The sequence below is a fragment of the Narcine bancroftii genome, chromosome 7 (assembly GCF_036971445.1).
Source record: "Narcine bancroftii isolate sNarBan1 chromosome 7, sNarBan1.hap1, whole genome shotgun sequence".
In the NCBI taxonomy this organism is placed as follows: domain Eukaryota; kingdom Metazoa; phylum Chordata; class Chondrichthyes; order Torpediniformes; family Narcinidae; genus Narcine; species Narcine bancroftii.
The window spans coordinates 9682598-9704481 of record NC_091475.1 but is presented as its reverse complement, the minus strand read 5'-3'; the positions used below and the strand labels follow the sequence as shown (position 1 = coordinate 9704481).

Sequence of the window (21884 nt, the reverse complement as noted above, 5' to 3'; positions counted from 1 at the left end):
AAATGCAACACCTCACACTTATTTGCATTAAATTTCACTGCCATTTTCTGGCCCATTTTTCCAGTTGGTCCAGATTCTCTTTAATCTCAATATGCTCCATGCCACTACTGCTTGTTTCCCTTCCTTCCTTTATAAACTATATCAGTTTCCTGAGTAAATACTGATGCAAAAAAAAACCTGTTAAAACACTATCCTGATTTTGTACTTTTCCCGGAAACTGTTTGCCTTAATTGGTGTATTTTAAAGGTCATATTTCAGGAATTAACTTTGAAAACAAAGATCAATCTATCCAGACATGCTATCATGAACCTTTGAGCTATTTTTAAAAATTGACCCTTTAAGCTACGGATCAGATAGGTATAAAGAAACAGGTGCAGGAATAGTCCATTTGAGCCTGCTCCAGCATTCAGTGTGACCATAGTTGATCTTCTACCTTAGCACTTGTAGAGTCTGTAAAAAGTTACACCATATACATGGAATTAAAAGAACCCACTCACTCTTTCGTCAGCACAAAAATATTGTTGATCTTCTTTATTCTGCTCAAAAATACAATTCTTTTTCTTCCCATAAAACACCTTTCACAAAAGCCCCTGTGGCCTTTTCAATAGTTCTCCGCCACGCAGGTGACCGTGACACTTTTAATCTCCTCCTGTGACCTTGCGCATGCACGTGGTCCTATATGCTCTTCACACTTCCCCGTTCTGACCTATGCATGCGCATTCATTCTCATGTGTGTCGCCTTGGGTACGTCACCAACGGCAAATGACTCTCCTCTCGACCCTTGGAAATACATGGTCGCAACATACTTTTCTCGCACAGTATCCCTATACCCCATGATTCCCTAAATATGAAGGAAACTACTGATTTCTGCTTTGAAAGGAATCAATAATTTAGCAGGGAATTTGCAAATGCTATTGGGAAATGTTTAAACTACTTTGGCAGGGGGATAAAAATCTATAAAGAAATTCAAGATGAGAAACAAAGCAGGAAGGGAATTTACAATGCAATATTCAAAATAAGATAAATGAATTAATGGCACGAATGTAAAGTGGTCTTGTCTCAGAGATGTTGTTTTTGCCAAAGAGGAAGTGCTGTTCTAAATGGCCTACCTCTTATGAGATTGTGATACTTTGTTCTGTGGGAAATGCCCTTCCTACATTCAGCCTGTCAACACCTGTAAGAATTTTGTAACTTTCAATGATGTCTCCACTCAAACTTCCAATCTTTATCAAAATTCCTTTGTGGATCTTTTTTAGTTTAACACATTATTACGGTAGTGCAAAATTCTTAAATAGGGTGGGTTGGATTTACAATCCAAACTACTTTTAAGAGCCATTAATAAGTGTTTGATATTAGCTCTATGTAATGAAATACTGAAGGTTTGATTATGCTTTACTGCCTCATCACTACCCCTCACTGCTAGTCACTGCCTCTTTGCTATCTCATTTCTTATTCCATTCTTTGGTGCCTCCTCTGCTCCCTCATTGCTTTGTACACCGTATCTCTGATGTTCCTTTCTAATGTGTCAGACTAATGTGTCCCACTGACTGGCTCAGCACTCACAGTATCTCTATTTAAGAGTTACAGATTATGTATACTTTTAGTATTTGAATTGAAACTGAGCTATTTTATATTTAGTAAATCCATGGACACATGTACATAACCAGATTTACTTTTTTTCCACAATTCAATGTTTGATTAATTGTTGGCTTTGATTGGATTACTTGCTTTTGGTTTTCCATTTTGAATATAATTAAATTAACAAATGTTATCCTTCTGTCAATACCTATTTGATCATAAGTAAAAGTAGATATATTTAAAAGTCTGGCCTATGCTTTGCGTTAGACACTGGTCTTTCGCTTTTGGAATTAGGATCAAAATGGGATTTAAGAACAATGCAAAAGGAGCTTTGGAAGATTTAATCTCATTCCTCATTACATGAACATGTTTCTTGAACAAAAAATTGGCATGAAATTGGTAATTTTACAATGCATAAACTATTGAAGGTTAATATAAAATTGGAATATTGTCCAGTAAGCTCATTAAAGATTAAGACTTTACCCTTTAGCAAACAGTGCGATAACCTTAACCCAATCCAACTAAGGCTAAATGAAAAGAAAAACAATTTGTTCTCTAACATGATTATCTCTAATTTTGAGTTTAGAATTAAATTTAAATATGACAATGACAATTTATGTATGTTGCTAGACATTTGTACGTAATGAAAGATTAGGAAACATCCTTGACATCAAACTATTTTATTGAAATAAATGTGGTTGGAGGAGGCTCTCAAGTTTTGTTTAATTGGTGTAATGATATTCTGTTTCAGAGACGTAGCAGTGGACACTGTAAAGACTGGAATGGGAGGAGCTACTGGTAACAAAGGGGCAGTTGCTGTCCACATGCTGTTGTATACCACCAGCCTTTGCTTTGTTTGTGCCCATTTTGCCGCAGGACAGTCACAGGTCAAGGAAAGGAATGAGGATTACATGGAAATAGCTCGCAAACTGAGTTTTCCAATGGTATAATCTATTTTTTACCAATTTCTGCATTGAAGCGCTTGTGTTGGTTCCTGTAAAAGTTGTTTTTACAAGCTTGTACCATAGTCTAAAATTGAGGTTCCAAAAACTTAGAGAATAAATTTTATTTTTTTTAAGTAAAATGCTTGAAATGCATTTGTCTTTTAGAACTGCATGAAGTCCCAAAGCACTTTCAAAACTTTTGTACTGCCTGTTGTACATGACACGATAGTCAGTTTTGTTCAGCAAGTTTACATAAATAAATGATAAAAGCAGATGATTTTTTTTCATAATGTTAAGGAAGGAATAAGTACCAACTATATTCAGACATTTATCGTTCACTATTCATCTTAATGTAAAAATATGACGGAATTTGTAATCATCTGGATTAGAATAATTTATAAAAGCAACTTCCTCTAGGGCATTTAATGATTGGCAAAAGATGTGTATATTACTCATTCTTGAATATCTTAAGGGTGTGGTCACCTGCTGCCTTGAACTTTTGAGGACAACATGGTAAAGATATTCCCGTAATTGTTAGGGTGTTTCAGGATTTTGATCATCAGCGAAGAAATAATGTATTTTGGAATCTGAAGCAAAAACAGGAAACACTCACCAGATCAGGTAGCATCTGTGTAAAAATAAATTTGATGTTTTCGAGCATGCTTTACAACTTTGTTCTCAGTTTCTCTACACTCCCTCATTAACCAACCATCCAGATAACTTCATCAACAGCTTATGACACACTAACCCAGGCCTCGCCCTAGGAGAAAGAATCCCCTTGTCTTGTCTATCTCTACACTACACTCTCGTTTTTTTTTTATTTCAAATTATCATTGAATTCACTGTCATTTTCTCTTCAAGGAATGCAGCTTAAAAGAAATTGTGACCTTTCCCTGTCCATCCTTCATCTCTACTTTACTCAAAGTAACATTTGCTTTGTTTTGCTCTGGAGGGAAAAAAAAAATGACAATGCTATCAGAGCTGCTGTAATGGCAGTGCTGCTTCTGGTACAGTCCCAAGAGAGCAGGAAGCAGAGACAGGGCTGTACCACAGGGTCCTACTGCCCGGTCCTAATAACGACAGCTCCGTACAGGCTTTAAACTCCTTGGTAACGGAAGCCATGGTGCTTATTTAAAAAAAAGTCCTGCAACCAGGGGTCTACACCCAAGATGGCAGCACCTGTGCTCGGTGGTGTACCTTGGAGGGGCTCCAGACTCTGTGGGAGCAGGGATCCAGAATTGGGGAGAACACCACACGTCGAGAAGGAGAAGCATAGGAGATGACCCTATTGGATAGCAGCGGATTGGTATTGGACTCAGCTGTCAAAGGACTCATGCAGGCTGTTGGTGACTTGAGGTCGAAGGTCCTACACAGGCTGCGGGCTGCTGAAGACTGGCTCAAGAGAACCAGGTATCAGAACTGGAGTTCAAGAGGGTGCTAAGGGCAAGGAGGTCCTCCAAAGGGCCTCAGGTGCTGAAGGGTCCTGATGGTGTGGGAGATTTGGATCTGGAGCTCGGGCTGCCAATGGATTGACCAGGAATCTGTGCAGCTGCAGGAATGCTGGAGGCAAATTTATTGGCACTTGGTGCCTTGCGGCAGATAAAAGTTGAAGTATATCATGTATATTACATTTTTAATGTATTATTACATTACAATAAAAGGAACCTTTGAACCTTTGTCTTTTCAATCCCCACTCCACCCACATCTCTCTTGCATTTTAAAGCCAACTTGTTTTCTCACTTTTTCAGTTCTCTTGAAGGGTCTTTGATGTGAAATGTTATTTTATTTCTCTTTTCACAGATGCTGCCTGACCTGCTGAGCATTTCCACTGTTTTCTTATTTTTGCATAGTTTAATTGCGTGTGAAGGAATATCTTGTTCCCATGAACTTGGCTGCCTTTGTCTTTATAAATGTTAGAAATGGGATATTGTTAAGGTACTACTGATCTTGCACACTGTCACTATGGTTGGCCAACTGTTTGTTCTGGTGTTAAGTTTCTGAACTGGTTTTGGAATGCTTTATAGATGCATAGATTTGTGATCAGGATGTTTTGGGTCTCCTTTGCTATAAAATATCTAAATTTTGATCTGCTATTTCATCCATAATATTTATACACAATTATGTTTCTGGTTTATGTTTATATTATGGCTGACCAAGTACAGCCATCTTCAAGGTTAGCTCAGTTTTCTTCAGGCTATTTATAAGTGGGGTTTCAGGAATAGGAAGTATCAAGAATGTAACACGAGGTGATTTCTTGGTATTGTTGTGGCATGAGCAGGGCTTTACATTTGGCAGTTCAAGGACTGTATAATGAAACTGTGAATTCTGCAATAATCAACAAATAACTCCAATTCTGACTTTATGGAGGGAGGTCCTGAACAACTGAGGATGAGAAATATTAGGGGTTTTATGACCGCAGCGACTTATTTTTCTGTGATAGTTGTTTCAGTTTTTCTTTCTTTCTCAGTACAATCTGACCTATTGGGCATATTCCACAAATTAGTATTTGCAACATATATTTGGAATGTATTATCATCCTGTGACTACTTCCATTAGCCCATTCGTCCACATATTTGCCTTGTTCTATCATGGCAATAAGCCACTGTCACCACCCCTCCCAACCATTCTCTTTCACGGTTCTGCTGAGGGCCTTTGAAGGGACACATTTACCCAAGATTTTTTAAATAATAATTTTCCTTTATTATGTATCATGTTACCTGTTGGAGCTTTTGACTGATTCCAACTGATTTTAAATTTTCCCAGAACATTTGAGGTCATATTGTCAAATTCTGAGTTTGAAATTTGGTTCTTATGTTGATGAATGTCAATGCTAATCAAGTTAATACTGTAGTGATGAACAGCTACTTGAAAACTTTGTAATGACACCTTCCACTATTTTGACGATTAAGAAAGCACTTATGGGAAAGTGAAGACCTCATTTGCATATCCTGCTTTACATGAACAGACAGAGCTGTGCAATTTTGCACTTTGTCCCATACATGATTTGAAGGCTGGCTCTTTATGGAACATAATTCTTCAGTGCTGTACCTGGGTCATGAGACCCAAGGAACTCAGCTTTTTATTGATGCCACGTAGACTGAGTTGAATTGATTGTTGCTTGGATTCTGAGAAGATAAAAATCTCACGAGAATTACTTTTGACTTAATGTGTCAATTTGGGTCTTGCTAGGATATACTGCAAACTTTTATTCCTGTAGTGCTTGATACAGATAGCTTGAAGATTTGCTCAGTTGCATTAAATTCCGGATCTTGGAAGACTGGCTAAAGAACATTTTTGGTAAAATGCATTGAAGTAAATGAAATAAGCAAGTCTTGAATAGAATGCTTTCAATATTATCAACCTGAAAATATATAAAAGAACATTTTTTGTAGAATTTAATTCTAAATCATATTCTCTTCACTTTCTGTAGGGAAGATTACTGTTTTCTCATGATTACATATTTTGGTGTGGAGATTTCAATTACCGAATTGATCTTCCAAATGAAGAAGTAAAAGAGCTGATAAGACAACAGAATTGGGATTCTCTTCTGTCAGGGGATCAACTTGTTAATCAAAAAAATTCCGGACAGGTAAGATTGAAGTTTCTTAAAAATGAATGGGGTAAGATGTGTTTGTGGCAGACTGGTTTTGTCCTGAAAATATTGGCTTGCATCGTATTTATGGGGAGGGTGGAGTTAGGAAAAAGCAACCCTTGATTTATGTGAAGTTTATTATCATCTGATTGCACAAGTACATTCTGACAAAACAGCATTCTCTGGTCCTCACAACCAGACATAACACACGTACAGACAAACAATACATATGCAGGATAAGTATTCATATATACAAGTAAATATTGTTTCATGTATAATGTGAGCAGTTCCTTTGTCATTCAGCATTCTCACTGCCCTTATCCTGTGACTTCACATGGATTACCAATAAATAAACTTGCCATCATGCTGCTTAATGTGACATGTAAGCCTTGTAGGTAGTTTAATTTGAAAAACATGGTTTTTTTTTTGAAAATTTCTATTGGAGTTAAAAGTCTATCAAACCTGGGAAATGTTAAAAATTTTCAATACGAGGGAAGAATCCAAACTTTTTTCAAAAACAATACTTTATGTTTCCTACCCATTGTCAAGTAAGCCTCTTCATGGAGCAAACATGCAGAATGGCTGTTACCCATATAATTCCTAAATGGCCCATAGTTGAATTTAACTAAGACCAACGAGGTCACATTCTTAGAGACAGAATAGTAAAGCCAGGATATGCCTTTTGGCTTTTCAAGTCTTCTCTGCCATTCGGTACGTTTATGGCTGATCATGTATCTCAATATGCTATTCCTTTTCTCTTTTCATATCCTTTGTTTTTTATGTCAAAATTTCCTGAATATATTTAGCAACTTGGCCTCTGGGTGGTGCAAAATTCAACCTCTGAGGGAGGAATTTTCTTCTCATCTCAGTTCTCAATTATTTATTCTATTATTCGAGACTCTCCTTTTAAAGAGGAAATATTCTTCCTTCATAAAAATCCACTCGTGCTTTTTTTGAGTAGCTAAACATACAGCAGACCTGCTGAGTTAGAAATCAATTTAGGCGAACCTTTGCTATTACATATATAATTTTCTAGAAAAATTGTGCAAAATATTCTTATGACTCAAGATTCACTTTATTCTCATTGTGTAATAAAAGTGTTGTATCGCATGATTCATCACCAGCAGGAATTGCCAAAGTACATCTATCTGACAGTCCTACCGTCAGTCTTGCAGACAGACTTAGTTCGAGTGTCTGTGCAGTTACACAGAGTCCAGTCCAAACTATCGGCCACCCGAGCTCCAGATCCGAACCTTCGACACAGTCAGGAATCCTTCAGCGCCCTTGGCACCTCCTCACAGCCCGGTTCTGAGACCTGGTGCCCCTCCAGCCAGTTTGAGCCAGTCTCCAGCAGTCCGTAGCCTGCCGCGAGTCTCCTGACAGCAGTCTCCAGAAGTCCATAGTTTTCATGGGTTCCCTCACCTCGAGTCGCCAGCAGCCCGCCGTATGCACTGGTCCCTCAGCCGCAGAGCCCATCACTGGTCTGCTGCCATGGTCACCGTCCCTGTGGGTCATCTCCATTTCTCCTTCTCAGATTGGGGGGGGTGGCAGTGATGATCTTCCCGTCCTCTGGTGTCCTGTTCCAGTTCTCCGCCTCCCCGGAATCTGCAGCCCCTCAAAGCTACTGCCAATTTATTGGCAGTACCATCTTGGGCGCAGACCCTTAGTTTTGGGATTTCAAATAAAACCACTGTCAGCTCCCTCAACAGGCTGTTCAAAGCCCTTGTGGAGCCAATGGCAGTTGACTGAGTGGCTAGACCCCACAGGAGTGTTACATCTCCGTTCCCTCGCTGCCTGCGAGTCTGCATCTGCGACAGCGCTGATCAACACGAGTGATCTTACAAAGGCCCATTGCTTGCTCTTCCATTCAAAAACTTCTTTCAATTAAAGCCAATGTCCCATTTACCACCTTATGTGCTTGCATTTTTATTTTGGGGGACTCCCATATAGTGCAACATTTTTCACTGACTCTTCATTCATCACTCAACCTGTTACATGCTTGAAAAATTCTTACAGGTTTGTCAAACAAGTTCTCTTTCAAAAGTTCATGTTGACTTGTCCACTATTGTTAATACTTTCAAAGTGTTCTTTTGTTACCTAGTTTATACTAGGCTCGAGCAGTTTCTCTACAACTGACTAACTAATCCCTAGTTCTTTGCTTTCTCTTCTTCCATTTGCCACATAGTTTAAATAATTTTGGAAGATGGCAACAGATGTATCCAATCTTTTCATGATTATATATTTAGGCATAAAAATCTGTAGACACTGTGGTTGAAGTAAAAACACAAAATGCCGGAGAAGCTCAGTAGGTCAAACAGTGTCCTTTATGTAGCAAAGGTAAAGATATAAAACCGATGTTTTGGGCCTGAGCCCTTCATCAAAGTATGAGAAAATACCAGCAGGCATCCGATCACAAGAGTGGGGGTGGGGAGGGGGGGGGGGGGGGGGAGAAAGGGAGATGGCAAAAGCAGAAGATAGATGGAGAAAGGAGGGAAGGGATAACAGCAATGAAGGGGAGGAGGGATGACTGGAAAGACAGGAAAGGGGAGGGGAAAGAAAAAGCAAGTAGGTTTAATGGAAAGCAGTAAAGTCAATGTTAATGCAGTCTGGCTGGAGAGTGCCCAAATGGAAAATAAGGTGTTCCTCCAATTTGTGGTGGTCTGGGTGGGATAGTACACTAGGCCATGGACCGAGGTGAGTGCGGGAGTGTGACTTGAAATTGAAATGGTTGGCCGCTGGGAGGTTGCAAATGGAGAGGAGGTGCTGAGTGAAGCGATCTCCCAATCTGCGACTGGTCTATCCAATGTATAGAATGCCACAAGGGAGCACTGGATGCAGTAAATAAGTTGTCTGGATGTATAAGCGAAGTGTGGCTTCACATTGAAAGGCATGTTTGGGGCCTGAGCAACAGTTTTTCTTTTAATTATAATATTTTCCTTTTATTTTACTGGGAAGTTATTTGTATCCTCATCATTATTTGTTTATTGCTACTATTTCCTTTTTCCTCATTATAAATTCTTCTGTGTCTTGACTGTAAGGACACTTGTTTTCATTAAACTTAAACCTATATAAGAATTGTTATTCCACACTCCCATTGTTTGGAAATCCCAGTGGCTTTCTGGTGCCCTGGTTCCCACACTCCCTTTAAAGTCGCTTGGATCACTGGAAATCACATTATACCTTTTAATTGTATTTGCGAGACCTTTCTATTGAAACTTTCCGGAGACTCTTCTGTCATACAACTCTGTGGTGGAAAATTAATGCACTTTTCTCAGTCTGTCCAGTGAAATGGTTGTATCATTTTGTTTTTTGTTTGTAGATTTTTCGAGAATTTCTGGAAGGTAGAATAAATTTTGCTCCAACTTACAAATACGACCTATTTTCTGATGATTATGATACAAGTGAAAAATGTCGGACTCCAGCTTGGACAGATCGAATTCTTTGGAAAAGAAGGAAGTGGCCTGTTGACAAATCAGGTACAAGAACCAATTTTCTTGCAAGATATTTACATTTTCATTCCTCAGCACCATGAGTATAATTCCACATTATTCTCGCTTTATTCATCCTCACAGCAACCCATAATACCAACAGAGAATTGAAGGCTGGATATTATTATAGTCCATTGTAACCCCAAATCTGCGCTTCCTGTGTGTTCAAAGTATTCGGTGTGAATATTTAGCCCTTAATATTTAAGCTTTCCATGTGTAACAGGTGTAAAATGTATGGATCTTGTCTTTAAAGGGTGAATATTATGCGTGGAATAAGTTATCACGTTTACCTTTTAACGGAAAGTCGGTTAGCTTTTGCCCCAACTTTCTAATATTAGGCAAAGCTCTCCTATCTTAATGTTTGACAGTAGGTCAAGTGGTTATGGCAATGCTGAATCTATTCTCTCCGCTTTCTGTCACTGGTTAAACAATTAAGTTTGCAAATCCAGTGTTTTGAAGTAAATCTACAATTCAAAAGCTTCCTCCGGAATCTCATTTTCACTTCCTTCAGTTATTTTCATGTAGAAGGTGGTTGTGATGAGGAATTTTATGCTATATTATTTAGTTCTGCTATTTTACAGCTGAAGACCTAGATTTGCTGAATTCCAGTATTAAGGATGAATCTAAACTAACTAATTCATGGAGTCCTGGAACATTGGTGTATTATGGAAGAGCAGAATTAAAAACATCAGATCATAGGTACACCAACTATTTTAGCAACTTGAAATGCAATATTTTTAAAAATGTCACAAGTCTGAAGTGTATAAAGATCACAGATTTTAAATTGTTTAAGCTTTTATGATTTGTCACTTTTGTGTACCCAAAAATAAGACTAATTTTAAAGTGGTGACCTGAACATTTGGTCACATGTAAAGTAGTAGATTTACGAATGTTTGATGTACGAATTTTCATTTGATCACCATTGGTTCTTTGGGATACGCATGTTCACAAAATTTGTTTCTCACTCACAGGAATAGCATGCCACTTAGTGCATCGGAATACACTGGACTGAAATGATGCATTTCATCTAACCTTTAATTTTTAAAAATTTTGTTTAAACTGCTTGCCAAGAACTTATTCCATCTTTTAATGGAGGAAACACAGTATTTTAAAAAGTAATGCTGCCTGGTTAGGGCAATGTTATTACAGCGCCAATGACCTGATATCAAATTCGGCACTGTCTGTACGTTCTCCCCGAGTCTGTGTGGGTTTCCTCCCACCTTTCAAAAATGTATGGGGGTTGTAGGTTAATTAGGGTATTTGCAAGGTATGGGCTTGTGGGCCGGATGGCCCTGTTACTGTACTGTATGTCTAAATAACAAAAATGGGCAGATGACAATGGTGACTAATGTATAAAAGCACAAAGGATTTATTGTGTGATGTTGTTACAAATTACAACAAAGGAGAAGTTTGTGACCAGTCACACAGCAGAACAGCAAAATCAAGTCTTAATTTCATGCTTCTCATTAATTAACTGGATAGATGTTATACTAACTTTTTTATTGAGGTGACGACATTTTCTTTTAAGTTTTCTGATATTTTGAGATACAGGGTTTGATATTGTGCTAAAATATTTTTTATTTGACTAAAATACTTTTCAGTTTCACTGATTTATTTCAGATAACTGGAGTCAAGGGAATTTAGTTATAGCGTGGGAGGTTCCAGGACAACAAAGCTGTCCCATGATCTTCAGAGTCTCACAAAAAGCTAATTTGTCCAAAACAATTGGAGTTGAATGTCTAACAAAGAAAACCTCAGTATGCAATATATTTCGGAGTAACTGGGGGTGGATGAAGGAGAGGTGATGGTTAAAAGAGCCACATCTCAATTTTGCATCCTTCACTGTAGTCACTCAGTTTTGTTTCTTTTCTCTACTCATTACAAGTTGTAAATAATGTTATTTTTATTTTATTAGGCCTGTGGTTGCCATTATAGATATTGACATATTTGACATTGATCCTGATGCACGGCAGAGGGTGTACAAGGAAGTTATTGCTCTGCAAGGACCACCGGATGGCACAGTGGTAGTGTCACTGACCAGCTCCTCCTCAGACCATGACACTTTTGATGATAACCTGATAGACCAATTGCTTCAACAGTTTGCATTTTACGGTGATGTTATTTTGATAAGGTAATTAACTATGTCTTGTCCCCATCAGTTTCTCCATCAACTTGTAATATATAACAATCTTATTGACTTTATTTTTCTAACATAATTAATCTGGGCCTTGAAAGACCTTTCCTTTGCTGAACAGTTTAATCCCGCAATGGATTTTGAGGGCATACAATTCCAAGTTAGGACATGTAGAGACCTAGAGTTGCACAGCATAAAACAGATCTTTTGCTGCAACTCAGGCATTCCAACCAAAGTGCCTTCCTGAATTAGTTTCCTCTACATGTTTCCTTTCCACACCCTATGCAAATATTTTCCTGTAATAATTAGACACTGTGGTGGCCAATGACCCTAACTGGAATGAGATTGTAAAGAGGATGCAATAATGGTTCTGGGTGACAAACAGATTGAGTGACTAGGGAAAAGCTTTGCAGAAGCATGGCAATCTCTTTTGGTAGGAAAATAGAATGGAAATGTATTATTTAAATTACATTATTTTGGGAAGTGTTTATTTACAACAAGACTTTGGTGTTCTTGTATTCCAGTCACTGAAAGGAAATGGGTGCAGTAAGCTGTAAAGGCAGCAAATGAAATGTTGGCCTTTGTAGCAAGTGTTCTTGCTGCAATTGTACAAGGCCTTGTGACATTGTATATGGAGTAATGTGTGCAGTTTTGGTCTCCTTTTCTAAGAACAGATATAATTGGCATGGAGGGAATGTGGTAAACATTTACCAGATCAATCAGCGAGATGGAGGGTTAGCCTTGTGAGGAAAGATGAGATTTGTATTCTCAAGTGTCTGAAAGAATGCAAGGGGAATTGGAATGAAACAAAATTTAGATGGACACAAGAGCATGGAATCTGGAGCAAAATTAAACCACTATTGGAGGATATCAGTAGGTTGAACAGTTTCTGGAAGGGGGAAGGGGAAGACTAATTGTCAGTGTTTCAGTTTAGGACCCTGCATCAGGACCAAGACTGAAAAAGGAAATTTCTTATTGACTAGATGGACTGAAAGCAAGTGGAATGTTTTCTCTCGTAATGAGGTCTTTAAGGCAAGATCATTGCCTCAGAATACAAAGCAATACATTTAGGACTAAGATGAGGAGAAATCTCTTCACTTAGAATATGGTCAACCTATGGAAATCACAGAGGTTAAGTTGAGTTTCCAGATGAGAATGGCATCAAGGGATTTGGAGAAAGAACAGGAATACAATTTACAACCGTAATTGGGACAGAAGGATTGGTCATAACTCGGATTGGTCGTAAGTCAGATTTGCATGTCTTAATTCATTATCAATTTGTCAAAAAAAATTTTAACAAATAAGCCTTTAATGAAGAATCTCAGCAAATATACAGTATTTTTTTTTTAAATTTGGTCATATGTGTGGGTGGATGTAGCTCACATAGGTCATGAATTGAGGACTACCTGTAGTGTATTGACATGGATGATCAGCTCTAATCACATTCGATAGTGAAGGAGGCTGGAAAAGTGGTATATCCTTTCTCCAATTTTTCTGTTTGTATATGCTACATGAGACAACTAACATGGATTTTATCTTATAATTGACTACTATTTTCTTTTCATATCTGTTGATTATTTGCCAAATATTTGATTCCAGGTACTAGTAATCATCTAGGTTCTTTTTATAAAATCATTGTTTATGTTCAGGCTTGTATGTGATGACAATTGAAGATGGTGCACTACTAAATGCAGTGCTGTACTAATCAGATATACAGAAACATGAATAGCATTTTGAAGTGACAATCTCATTGCAATCAGAATAAAATTAAACAGAGAGAGAGTCTGAGAGGTCATGTAAAAAAGCACTTTTTTACAAAATGTGGTTAAAATCTAAAAGTTCCAATACAAAAGAACTTGATTAAGCAAGACAGCCCAAGTAGAAGAAAAATACCACCATCTTGTTTGGTCTGATGCATTGCAATATTCAGGTCAGGTCAAAAACTGTTTGATGTCAATTCAGCATGTAAGTTGACCCTGGAAGTGCCAATTTGGCATATTAGTCAACCCTGGAAGCACCTCCCACCACCGGCACCGCTGTTCCCCGACCCCTCCCTACCACTGGGCTCCGCCATAACTCACCCAGACATTCTACAATTATAGATCCAAAGGACCCCACTCTGACCTGGTAGCCTGAGGTTGCCACTCCTGCCCGGTAAGCCAAGGTCGTTGCTTCTGCCACGTAGGCTGCCACGTTCTCTCCTGCTTGGGAGAACAAGGTCGCCACTCCTGCCCAGTAGACCGAGGTTTCCGCTCTGACCTGGAAGCCTGAGATTTTTTTTAAAACTTGCTTAATTTACAGCTTTGTTACTTGTCTATTGGGTGTTTTTAAAAAATTGGAGTTGTTGCTGAGAGGCCCAGACAGCCTGAAAATGTTGGTCGACATATGCTGGACCATAAAATCATTAAAATGAAACTTAAAAAAAAAAAGGGGGTGGGGGTTGACCTATTTTCCAGTTGACTTAATTGTTGAAAAATATGGTAACTTGTACAAAGCAGAATAATCTTGAATTTTAACCTTATTGAAAAATGCTGTTTTTGTACTATCACCTTATAATATCTAGGACATTTTTATTTACTCTCTGTAAAAAGTATTTGATAATTTTGCTTTAAAAGATTACTGTTAGACATTAATCAACAGTGCACACCCAGAGTTTAACCAAGTATTTCATACTGATGGCATATTAGAAGAACTTGGGGAATGGTATAAAACTACCATTATTGTGACTTGAAATCAGTCAATTCTTCTATATTTTCTGTAGCTCATCATTGATACCAGAACTAAATCTTTTCCATTCCCTGTCTGTGTGTGTGTGTGTGTGTGTGTGTGTGTGTGTGTGTATACTTATTAATATGTATTTAAGATATGACTGAAAATGTACTTTTTTAGGTTTGTAGAAGACAAAATGTGGGTGACATTCTTGGAAGGTAGTTCTGCCCTTGCAGTGCAGAAGTTAAGTGGCATGGAGGTAGGTTCATTTCTTTATAACATAGTAATGCAAAGGTGGTGTAAATTTTCTAGATTTTCCCGTGTGGTTTAAATAATTAAGTTGTGTTTCCTTCTGCTTCACTGATGTTCAACATTGTATTTTTTTATAAAAGGGAACACTGGAAAACTAACTACCAGTACCCTGACTTGCAAATTTGTTATTCAAACTCACCTGTGCCCATTGATTCCTGGTTTGACCATGGCTTGATTTGTGGTCATTAATATTGCAACCTTATCCTTTGTAACCCACTTTATTCCTAACGGTTGTCTCGGATTATCCAGGTAAATAACTATTCTTTGGCTCATCTCTCGACCATGACTTAACTCTGTATTGTTTAGAAGGTATCTCTTTGGCTAAGCTCATTGGGTTCATAGAAAAAGGAGGAGGTACAAGCAATTGGGTCCTTGGAGGCCTCGCTATAATTTAGTACAATTACAGCAGATTAATTGTCCCAGTAGCATATTCTCTCTCTCTTCGTGTACTTTTTTGCCTTTGTCAGATTTTTTTGATAGCATCTTTAACATAAAGTTTGTTTAAATATGTTTGGCATTGGTGATTTCCCATTTCTTCTATTTTTACTATGTAAGCAAAATTATTTATCTTAGACATGTCACCTTGATTGTCTCATCCTTCTCAGAGGAGAAATGGTTAGAGACAATCACAATTTAGCATTCCAGCTTATACCTGCCCTTGAATTGGGAGTGTTCCCATTAAGACAAAATCTACTCAATTGCTGTATATGCAGAAGCTCATGGGAAACTGATCCATTCTGACTGGGTAAGGAAAGGGCTTAAATTTGTATTAGCATCTTTTATCTAGTATTTTTTTACATGTTTTGGAAGCAGATGTGACAATTAATGTTTGTATAAGATCCCATAAATTGTAAAATGTTAAAAAAAATTATTCTGCTAGTGAATAATTAGAAAGGAAATATACATTTAAATTCTTTGCTTTTGGTAGATTATAGTGAGATAGGTCGCCCCCCCCCCCTTTTTTTAAGTTTATATCCATGCTGAATAAGCATTGCAAAAAGTTCTGTGTTACGACCGATTTCAGAAATTGGATCATTTGAGATTTTCTTCTAAAACTATCCATAGTATATGTCTTCATGAACTGGTGAATAGTTTATAAAAGCATAACAGAATACTGAGAGTGAGGTTCCACAATGGATTACTACTACTTCCCTTCTTACTGATTGGGCTTACTTAATCAGCTATCAGGCTGTTTGTAATGCTTTTCTCACCCCTCTCACATACATGTCTGCCTTTTGACATTATTTAAGAACAACATCCCTGAGCTTTTCTTTTGTTCCCCGACTTTCTTTAAATAGGGAGGTGTAGTTATACAGGCAGAGCCCCATTTTAATTACAAATAATCCCGAGCAAAGAGAGTTTCAATGAATGTGAGTTGTATGAATTTTGAGTTGAACATTAAATTCGAGAAGTGAAAACTTCAGTACAAGTCTCCATAAGTCCTTAAGATTTCTCAAGGAAACAAAGCTTTCTCTTCTTACAAGTCTAGTCTGTGTGTGACTCATGCATCCATTTGAAGTGATCAAACAGGAACTTAATCTCCAATAACTTGCAAGATCCTCCTTGCCTTAATCTGTTATATTGTCAGTATTCTCACATGCTTTTCTCATGTACAAGTAATGAGACTGCTGTTGTAGGCTTAACACAATTTTGGCATATGATTAATATTGCCCTCGAAATGCATTTCTCCACCCATAAATTATATTTCTGCGGAAGAAGTAAGATCTTACCAAGTTGCAAAATATGGTGATCTGCAGCCATAAAAGTATCAAAGTTTAAGGGATAGCTGCTTTGACTCAGAGGAACCATTGCCATTGGAGAGGTCAAAAGGCCATGGTTTAAGATCCTATTTCAAAACCTTCGGCAGAGCATCTAGGATGATCATTCAATGTAGTGCAACGGAGAATATCGACAAAAAATGTTTAAAAACCAAAAAAAATCTAAAAAAAACTAATGATATTAAAATATTTTACAGAATGATTAAATAACTTAATATTCCTGCAGATTAGCTGTAAAATTCTGAATGATTGCTGAATTAATTTTGATTCCCTGGTCTTTTATCTAAAATTAACAGCTGTAATACTTCAAGCTAATTTTGGTCAATTGCAAATATGTTGGCATTAAGCTATTTTAAGTATAAATGATAATTTCAAAAGTGTTTGTGATTTTTATATTTTATTATCATTTCACGTCATCTAAAGCAAATACATCCTTCAGTTGGATGGATTCAAGGCATACGATGTTCATGGCATTTAGGCAATGATTTAAGTACAAGCTCCATCTGAACACCAAAACATTTTCAAACCATCATTTAAAAAAAAATCATTTCCTAATATGCCTTGTGTTAATGCATATTATGCTCTAAATATTGTGCCTTCACCTATTCAAACTATATTACATGTTATATTCTCTCTGTAGTCAAACTAAATTTTAAGTAAAAATGACATCAGTTTCTAGCAGAAACAGAAATCTGCAGGGACAGTATCAGATAAACAGGGAGAGTTACAGAACTAGAAATAAATGTGGGAAGAGAATGTTAAAAACAGAAATTTGCAGGGACAGTATCAGTTAAACAGGGAGAGTAACAGAACTAGAAGAACATCTGAGAAATAAATGTAGGAAGAGAATGTTAAAAACAAAGAAATGGTGAAGCAATTTAACAATTATAGATTGAAACCAGTGTCTTAAGGAGAAAAATGTTATATTGAAGATTAATTTGAAGGTCATGGGGGGAAAAATCATTTATCTCTGCAGATTTTGGGCAGGTCAATTACTATCTGCCTAAAAAATCCAGATTGGAGCAGCAGATTGGAGGAAGAGATGAGTCTGGAAAGAATGGGCCTTGGTTTACCAGTTTCTGCTAGTTCTTCACTGCTGGGAGAGGATACAGATGTTCCTGGTGACTATGATATGGAAGGTAGAAGCATTCAGTTCGTTTAAGATCAGATTATTTAATTTTTTTTAAATAATTAAATGTGATCTTTTGTTCTATGCACCAATGTATAAACCTTCTGTCACTTTAATAATTTAAAATGCCTAGATATGTGGCAACATCTGTCTGTGAATAAATCTGCTCCACAGGTGAGCATCTATCAGAAATTTGTTTATATTATGATAAAATCCAAAAATAGTTAATAACTAAATGTCATAAATTGTAACTTAGTGGGAAGTAATTTTGGATATGCTGAATTCATTTATCACTATCAGGTAATCATTCGAGGAATTTAAACCAAAAGAATATTTTTCTTTTGAACACTGATACAAATTCAACAATGCAAAAAAAAAATGGTTCACCTTTAAATAAATTGTTACTATTTTTGTTTCCCCTACAAAGTATTTTGTTTTAATATAGGTGATGTCGAAGACTATAACGCTGAACTATATGAAATCCCTCAGCATCTGCAGCCTGCTTCTGGCTCCAGCTCAGGGATTTCTCCTGGTTCAACCCCCAGGACAAGTCCTTGCCCTTCACCCACAACATCAGAGACACTGCCACCATTATTGCCCAGCAGACCAAGTCGAGCAACTCCAAGAAATTCCACGATGCTACAAGAACAGTCACATCAAGGTAAAGATTTGTCACACGTTAAAAATATCAAACTAATGTGGCTTGAAAATGAGCCTCCCTCTTATAATTATCTTTCAAGAAAACCACCTACATTTTGGCTATTACTGATAGAACTATAACTTCCAGATGTACCACAATAATAAGGCCTGGCATTAACTTCTTGAATCAAACATTAGATAACATTTCTTTGAAGGTATTGCCACAGCTTGTTTTACATTTTGCATATCCTCTTCCTAAAGACAGGGAAATGATTTGTTGTTGGTCATTTAATCTCTTGTCCCAGTTATAAGAACATCCTTCTGGTATACAAAAAGTCAACAGAAGTCTGGAAGGGTTGCTCACAGCATCCCATTGAAAGGAGAGGCGCCTCGTAGCACCCTCCGGATCCCCGTGGAGGTAAGCCGACTGGTAGTGCCACCATCATCAATACACAGCAGAGCAATGGCCGTCTTCCCTACCCATAATCCCGCACTCAGCTGAAATCATTCGATGGTTCCAAGAACAGTTCGAACTGTGTGGGGGATTATGAGTAGGGGAAGAGAGCCATTGCTCTGCCGCATTTTGAGCCACAGAGAGCAGCCCCGAAGGCCGAAGCGTCCCGGTGTGGCTGTCCAAGCCCGCACCGGCCACTGCCTGCCCCCCGCCGCCTCTGACTTGGAGAGGAGTGAGTGGGGAGATGGGTCGCGGGCTGAAGGCACCTTCAGCCTGTCCTCAAACAGCCGCCTAGCGCAGTTGCCTATTCAGATCAATCGGCGGAGGGCTGCACTGCGGAGATTATCCCTCGGAGAGGGGATGGGTTATGTGGCTCGGAGTCCACCTCTGCACATTCAGGTTGTGCGTTTTGGCAGAGTTTCTCTCCCTTTACATCCCGACTTTTGGGCTATCTGAAATGGCCTAATGCCATTCAGGAACTGAGTGGTGCTGGACGCTTATTGCAGCCTTTAGATCGCGTCTAACAGGTAGTAGCCAGTTAAAGGCTTCTTTAACTGTGTTAAAGGGATCAGGCAGGCAATAGGATATGGCTCAGTAGTAGAGGTGAGAATTGATTCCTATCTGGAATGTCCTTGGTTACTCTCGCTTACTGGCAAAGACTGTGTGATGGTTTCTTCATTATAATTCCCATAACTAGATATTCTGTCACTAATATTCTACTTTCCCTCCTTTTTAATTATATGATAACAAAAAAGGTCTGGAGAAAATATAAACAGCATTAAAACAGTAAATCTACAAGGGTAGCTGGAGACATGTTTTTTTTTTAATCCAGTGCCAAAGCTTTGTGCAAAGGGATGTGTGTAGCAGTCAGGCATTTCCCACCAATTTTATAATCTCTTTTAGCCTGTGGTTCACCCATTTAGTGATGTTGTCAGAGCTCTACGTACAGCAGCCTGTACAGGTCTCCCCATGACCAACCGGAATAAAATCAGGGTTCATTGTCACTGTACAGATGGCAACCATCTCTGCTGACAGCTGAGAATATGGTTTCTTCACCATAATTCCCATAACTAGATATTCTATAGCTAATATTCTACATGCTTGCATATCCTTTTGATACATTAGAGATCAAAGAGTGGTCCATTTGTCCGATTCTCCATTCAAATAAGATCATATTACCAAAGTACAATTTTTGTGCATTAACTCCTTATCTCTTGGTTCTCCTAACACCTGATCCTAACTGATCAGGGGGTAAAATCTGAAAGATTACTCTCCAATTCTCCCTGTATGCCTAATATTAAAATGATTTCAGCCCCCAACTAAAAATTAGTACTAGCTGCCTTTTAAGTTTGCAGTAAATTGTCTCTAAGTTGGCCCTAGCCACATCTGCCTGTATGACCCCTAAAGTTTCCTCAGTCTATTCACTCGAACTCCAGTGTTATCTTGTATTTTAATTATTCACATTGTCAATCCAATGAAACCAGCTTTTTAAACACAACTTTTTTTTCCTACACTGATGGATCCCCAGGGAAGATTTCAGAGACATGAAGCACATCGGTCTTCAAATTATAACATGTAGAAGTGATATAAACCCTGAGTACGAAATTATCTTATTGGTTTATAGGCTACCTACAATTTGTTGTGTTCTTCCCACTTTAGAAGTGGGTAGTGTCACTTTTTTGTTCTTCAGTTTTGAAATATTAGAATGTTACAATCAGAAAACAGTAAAACCCCTGATATCCAGCACCTACAGGTATAGGGATTGGTCGATGTGGATAAATGTATTTCCCAGCTGCTTGAGATTGTGTGTTGAGTGATTGGCGAACTAACGACGAGATGTTCCAATTTTTAAACTTGTGTATTTTTTACTGATTATTTTCCCTTTGTTTGTACTGGTTGCTTGAAATCTGCATAACAAGTGTTTTACTGTACTGGACAATAATAATAAAACCAAATTCGATTACTAATTTTACCAAGTTTTGTATATATAAAAAAAAACTCACTATTAGGAAGGTTAATCAAAAATCTCGATAATGTGGATAAACGTGATTTTATCCACTTTGATAGCAGTAACAGGGAAGGCAAATTATCTGGACAGAGTCAGATTAGAAATAAAGGGATGCATTGAGAACTGGCAGTCCTGTCAATGAAAATATGCAAGTACATTAGGTAATTAAGAGGCAAAATGTATATTGTTCTTCATAGCACGAGGATTGGAGTACGAGATCGTGAACATCTTGCTGCACTTATGCTTAGCCTTTGAGAACCCACTGCAGTTATGGTCTTGTTATTGGAGGACAGGAGAAGACTGACTAGAAGCCAGAAGAATGTTCCTGATGGGAGGAGAGTGGATAGGGAGAAATTGGAGAGGGTGAGCAAATTTATCATTATCTCAGAGGACCTTTCCTGGACCCAACATAATGTCATTGTGAAGATAGCACTTTAGAACTTCGACTTCCTCAGGAGTTTGCATAAGCTTGGTAGGACATCTGAAACCTTGGCAAACATCTACATATGTGTAGTGGAAAAATGTGCTGACCGGCTGCATCATGGCCTGGTATAGGGGCAATACCTCTAAGAAGAAAGCTCCGCAAAAGGCCATGGACGTACCCCAGTAAATCACGGGCAAAACTCTCCTCACCCTCAAAATGAAACATCTATGAGGAACATCACTGTCAGAGAGCAGCAGCAGACAACATCAAGTATCCACACCACCCAGGGCATGCTCTCTTCTCACTGGTGCCATCAGGAAAGATATAGATGCCATAGGACTCATACCACCAAGTTCAGGCATTATTGGTAGCCCTCCACCATCAGAGACTCTTTTTTCAAAGGACTCTTACTTGGCATGTCATTTATGACTGATTTTTTTCTTTGTTTATTGGCAGTTTGTTCACATTTCTCTCTTTTCTTGAGCACAGAAATTCTGCCTGGCCTGGAGGAAAAAGTATCTCAGGGTTGTTTGTGATGCCATGTATGTACTCTGACAATGAAGTTGAACTTTAAGTTTCCAGGAACAGAGAACACAAACTTAAATTTAACAAATGTTTTTTTATTTGTCACAAAATACCTAGTACATTGAGAAGTGTTCTTCTGCAAACAGACCGACGTTGTCTCGAACGTTACA

The 21884-nt window shown here is 38.1% G+C and overlaps 1 protein-coding gene across 11 annotated transcripts in view; it reads left to right on the top strand.

Moving 5' to 3' along the window:
• The window catches only part of synj1 (synaptojanin 1), an 83480-nt gene that overhangs the window by 45460 nt on the left and 16136 nt on the right, over positions 1–21884 (top strand). For all 11 annotated transcript variants that reach the window (XM_069888764.1, XM_069888765.1, XM_069888763.1 and 8 more), the window contains 8 exons: positions 2330–2522; positions 5953–6111; positions 9434–9590; positions 10184–10301; positions 11518–11733; positions 14626–14704; positions 17512–17674; positions 18110–18325. In XM_069888764.1, the coding sequence (XP_069744865.1) occupies positions 2330–2522; positions 5953–6111; positions 9434–9590; positions 10184–10301; positions 11518–11733; positions 14626–14704; positions 17512–17674; positions 18110–18325 (1301 nt within the window). The remainder of the gene's footprint in view (positions 1–2329; positions 2523–5952; positions 6112–9433; positions 9591–10183; positions 10302–11517; positions 11734–14625; positions 14705–17511; positions 17675–18109; positions 18326–21884) is intronic.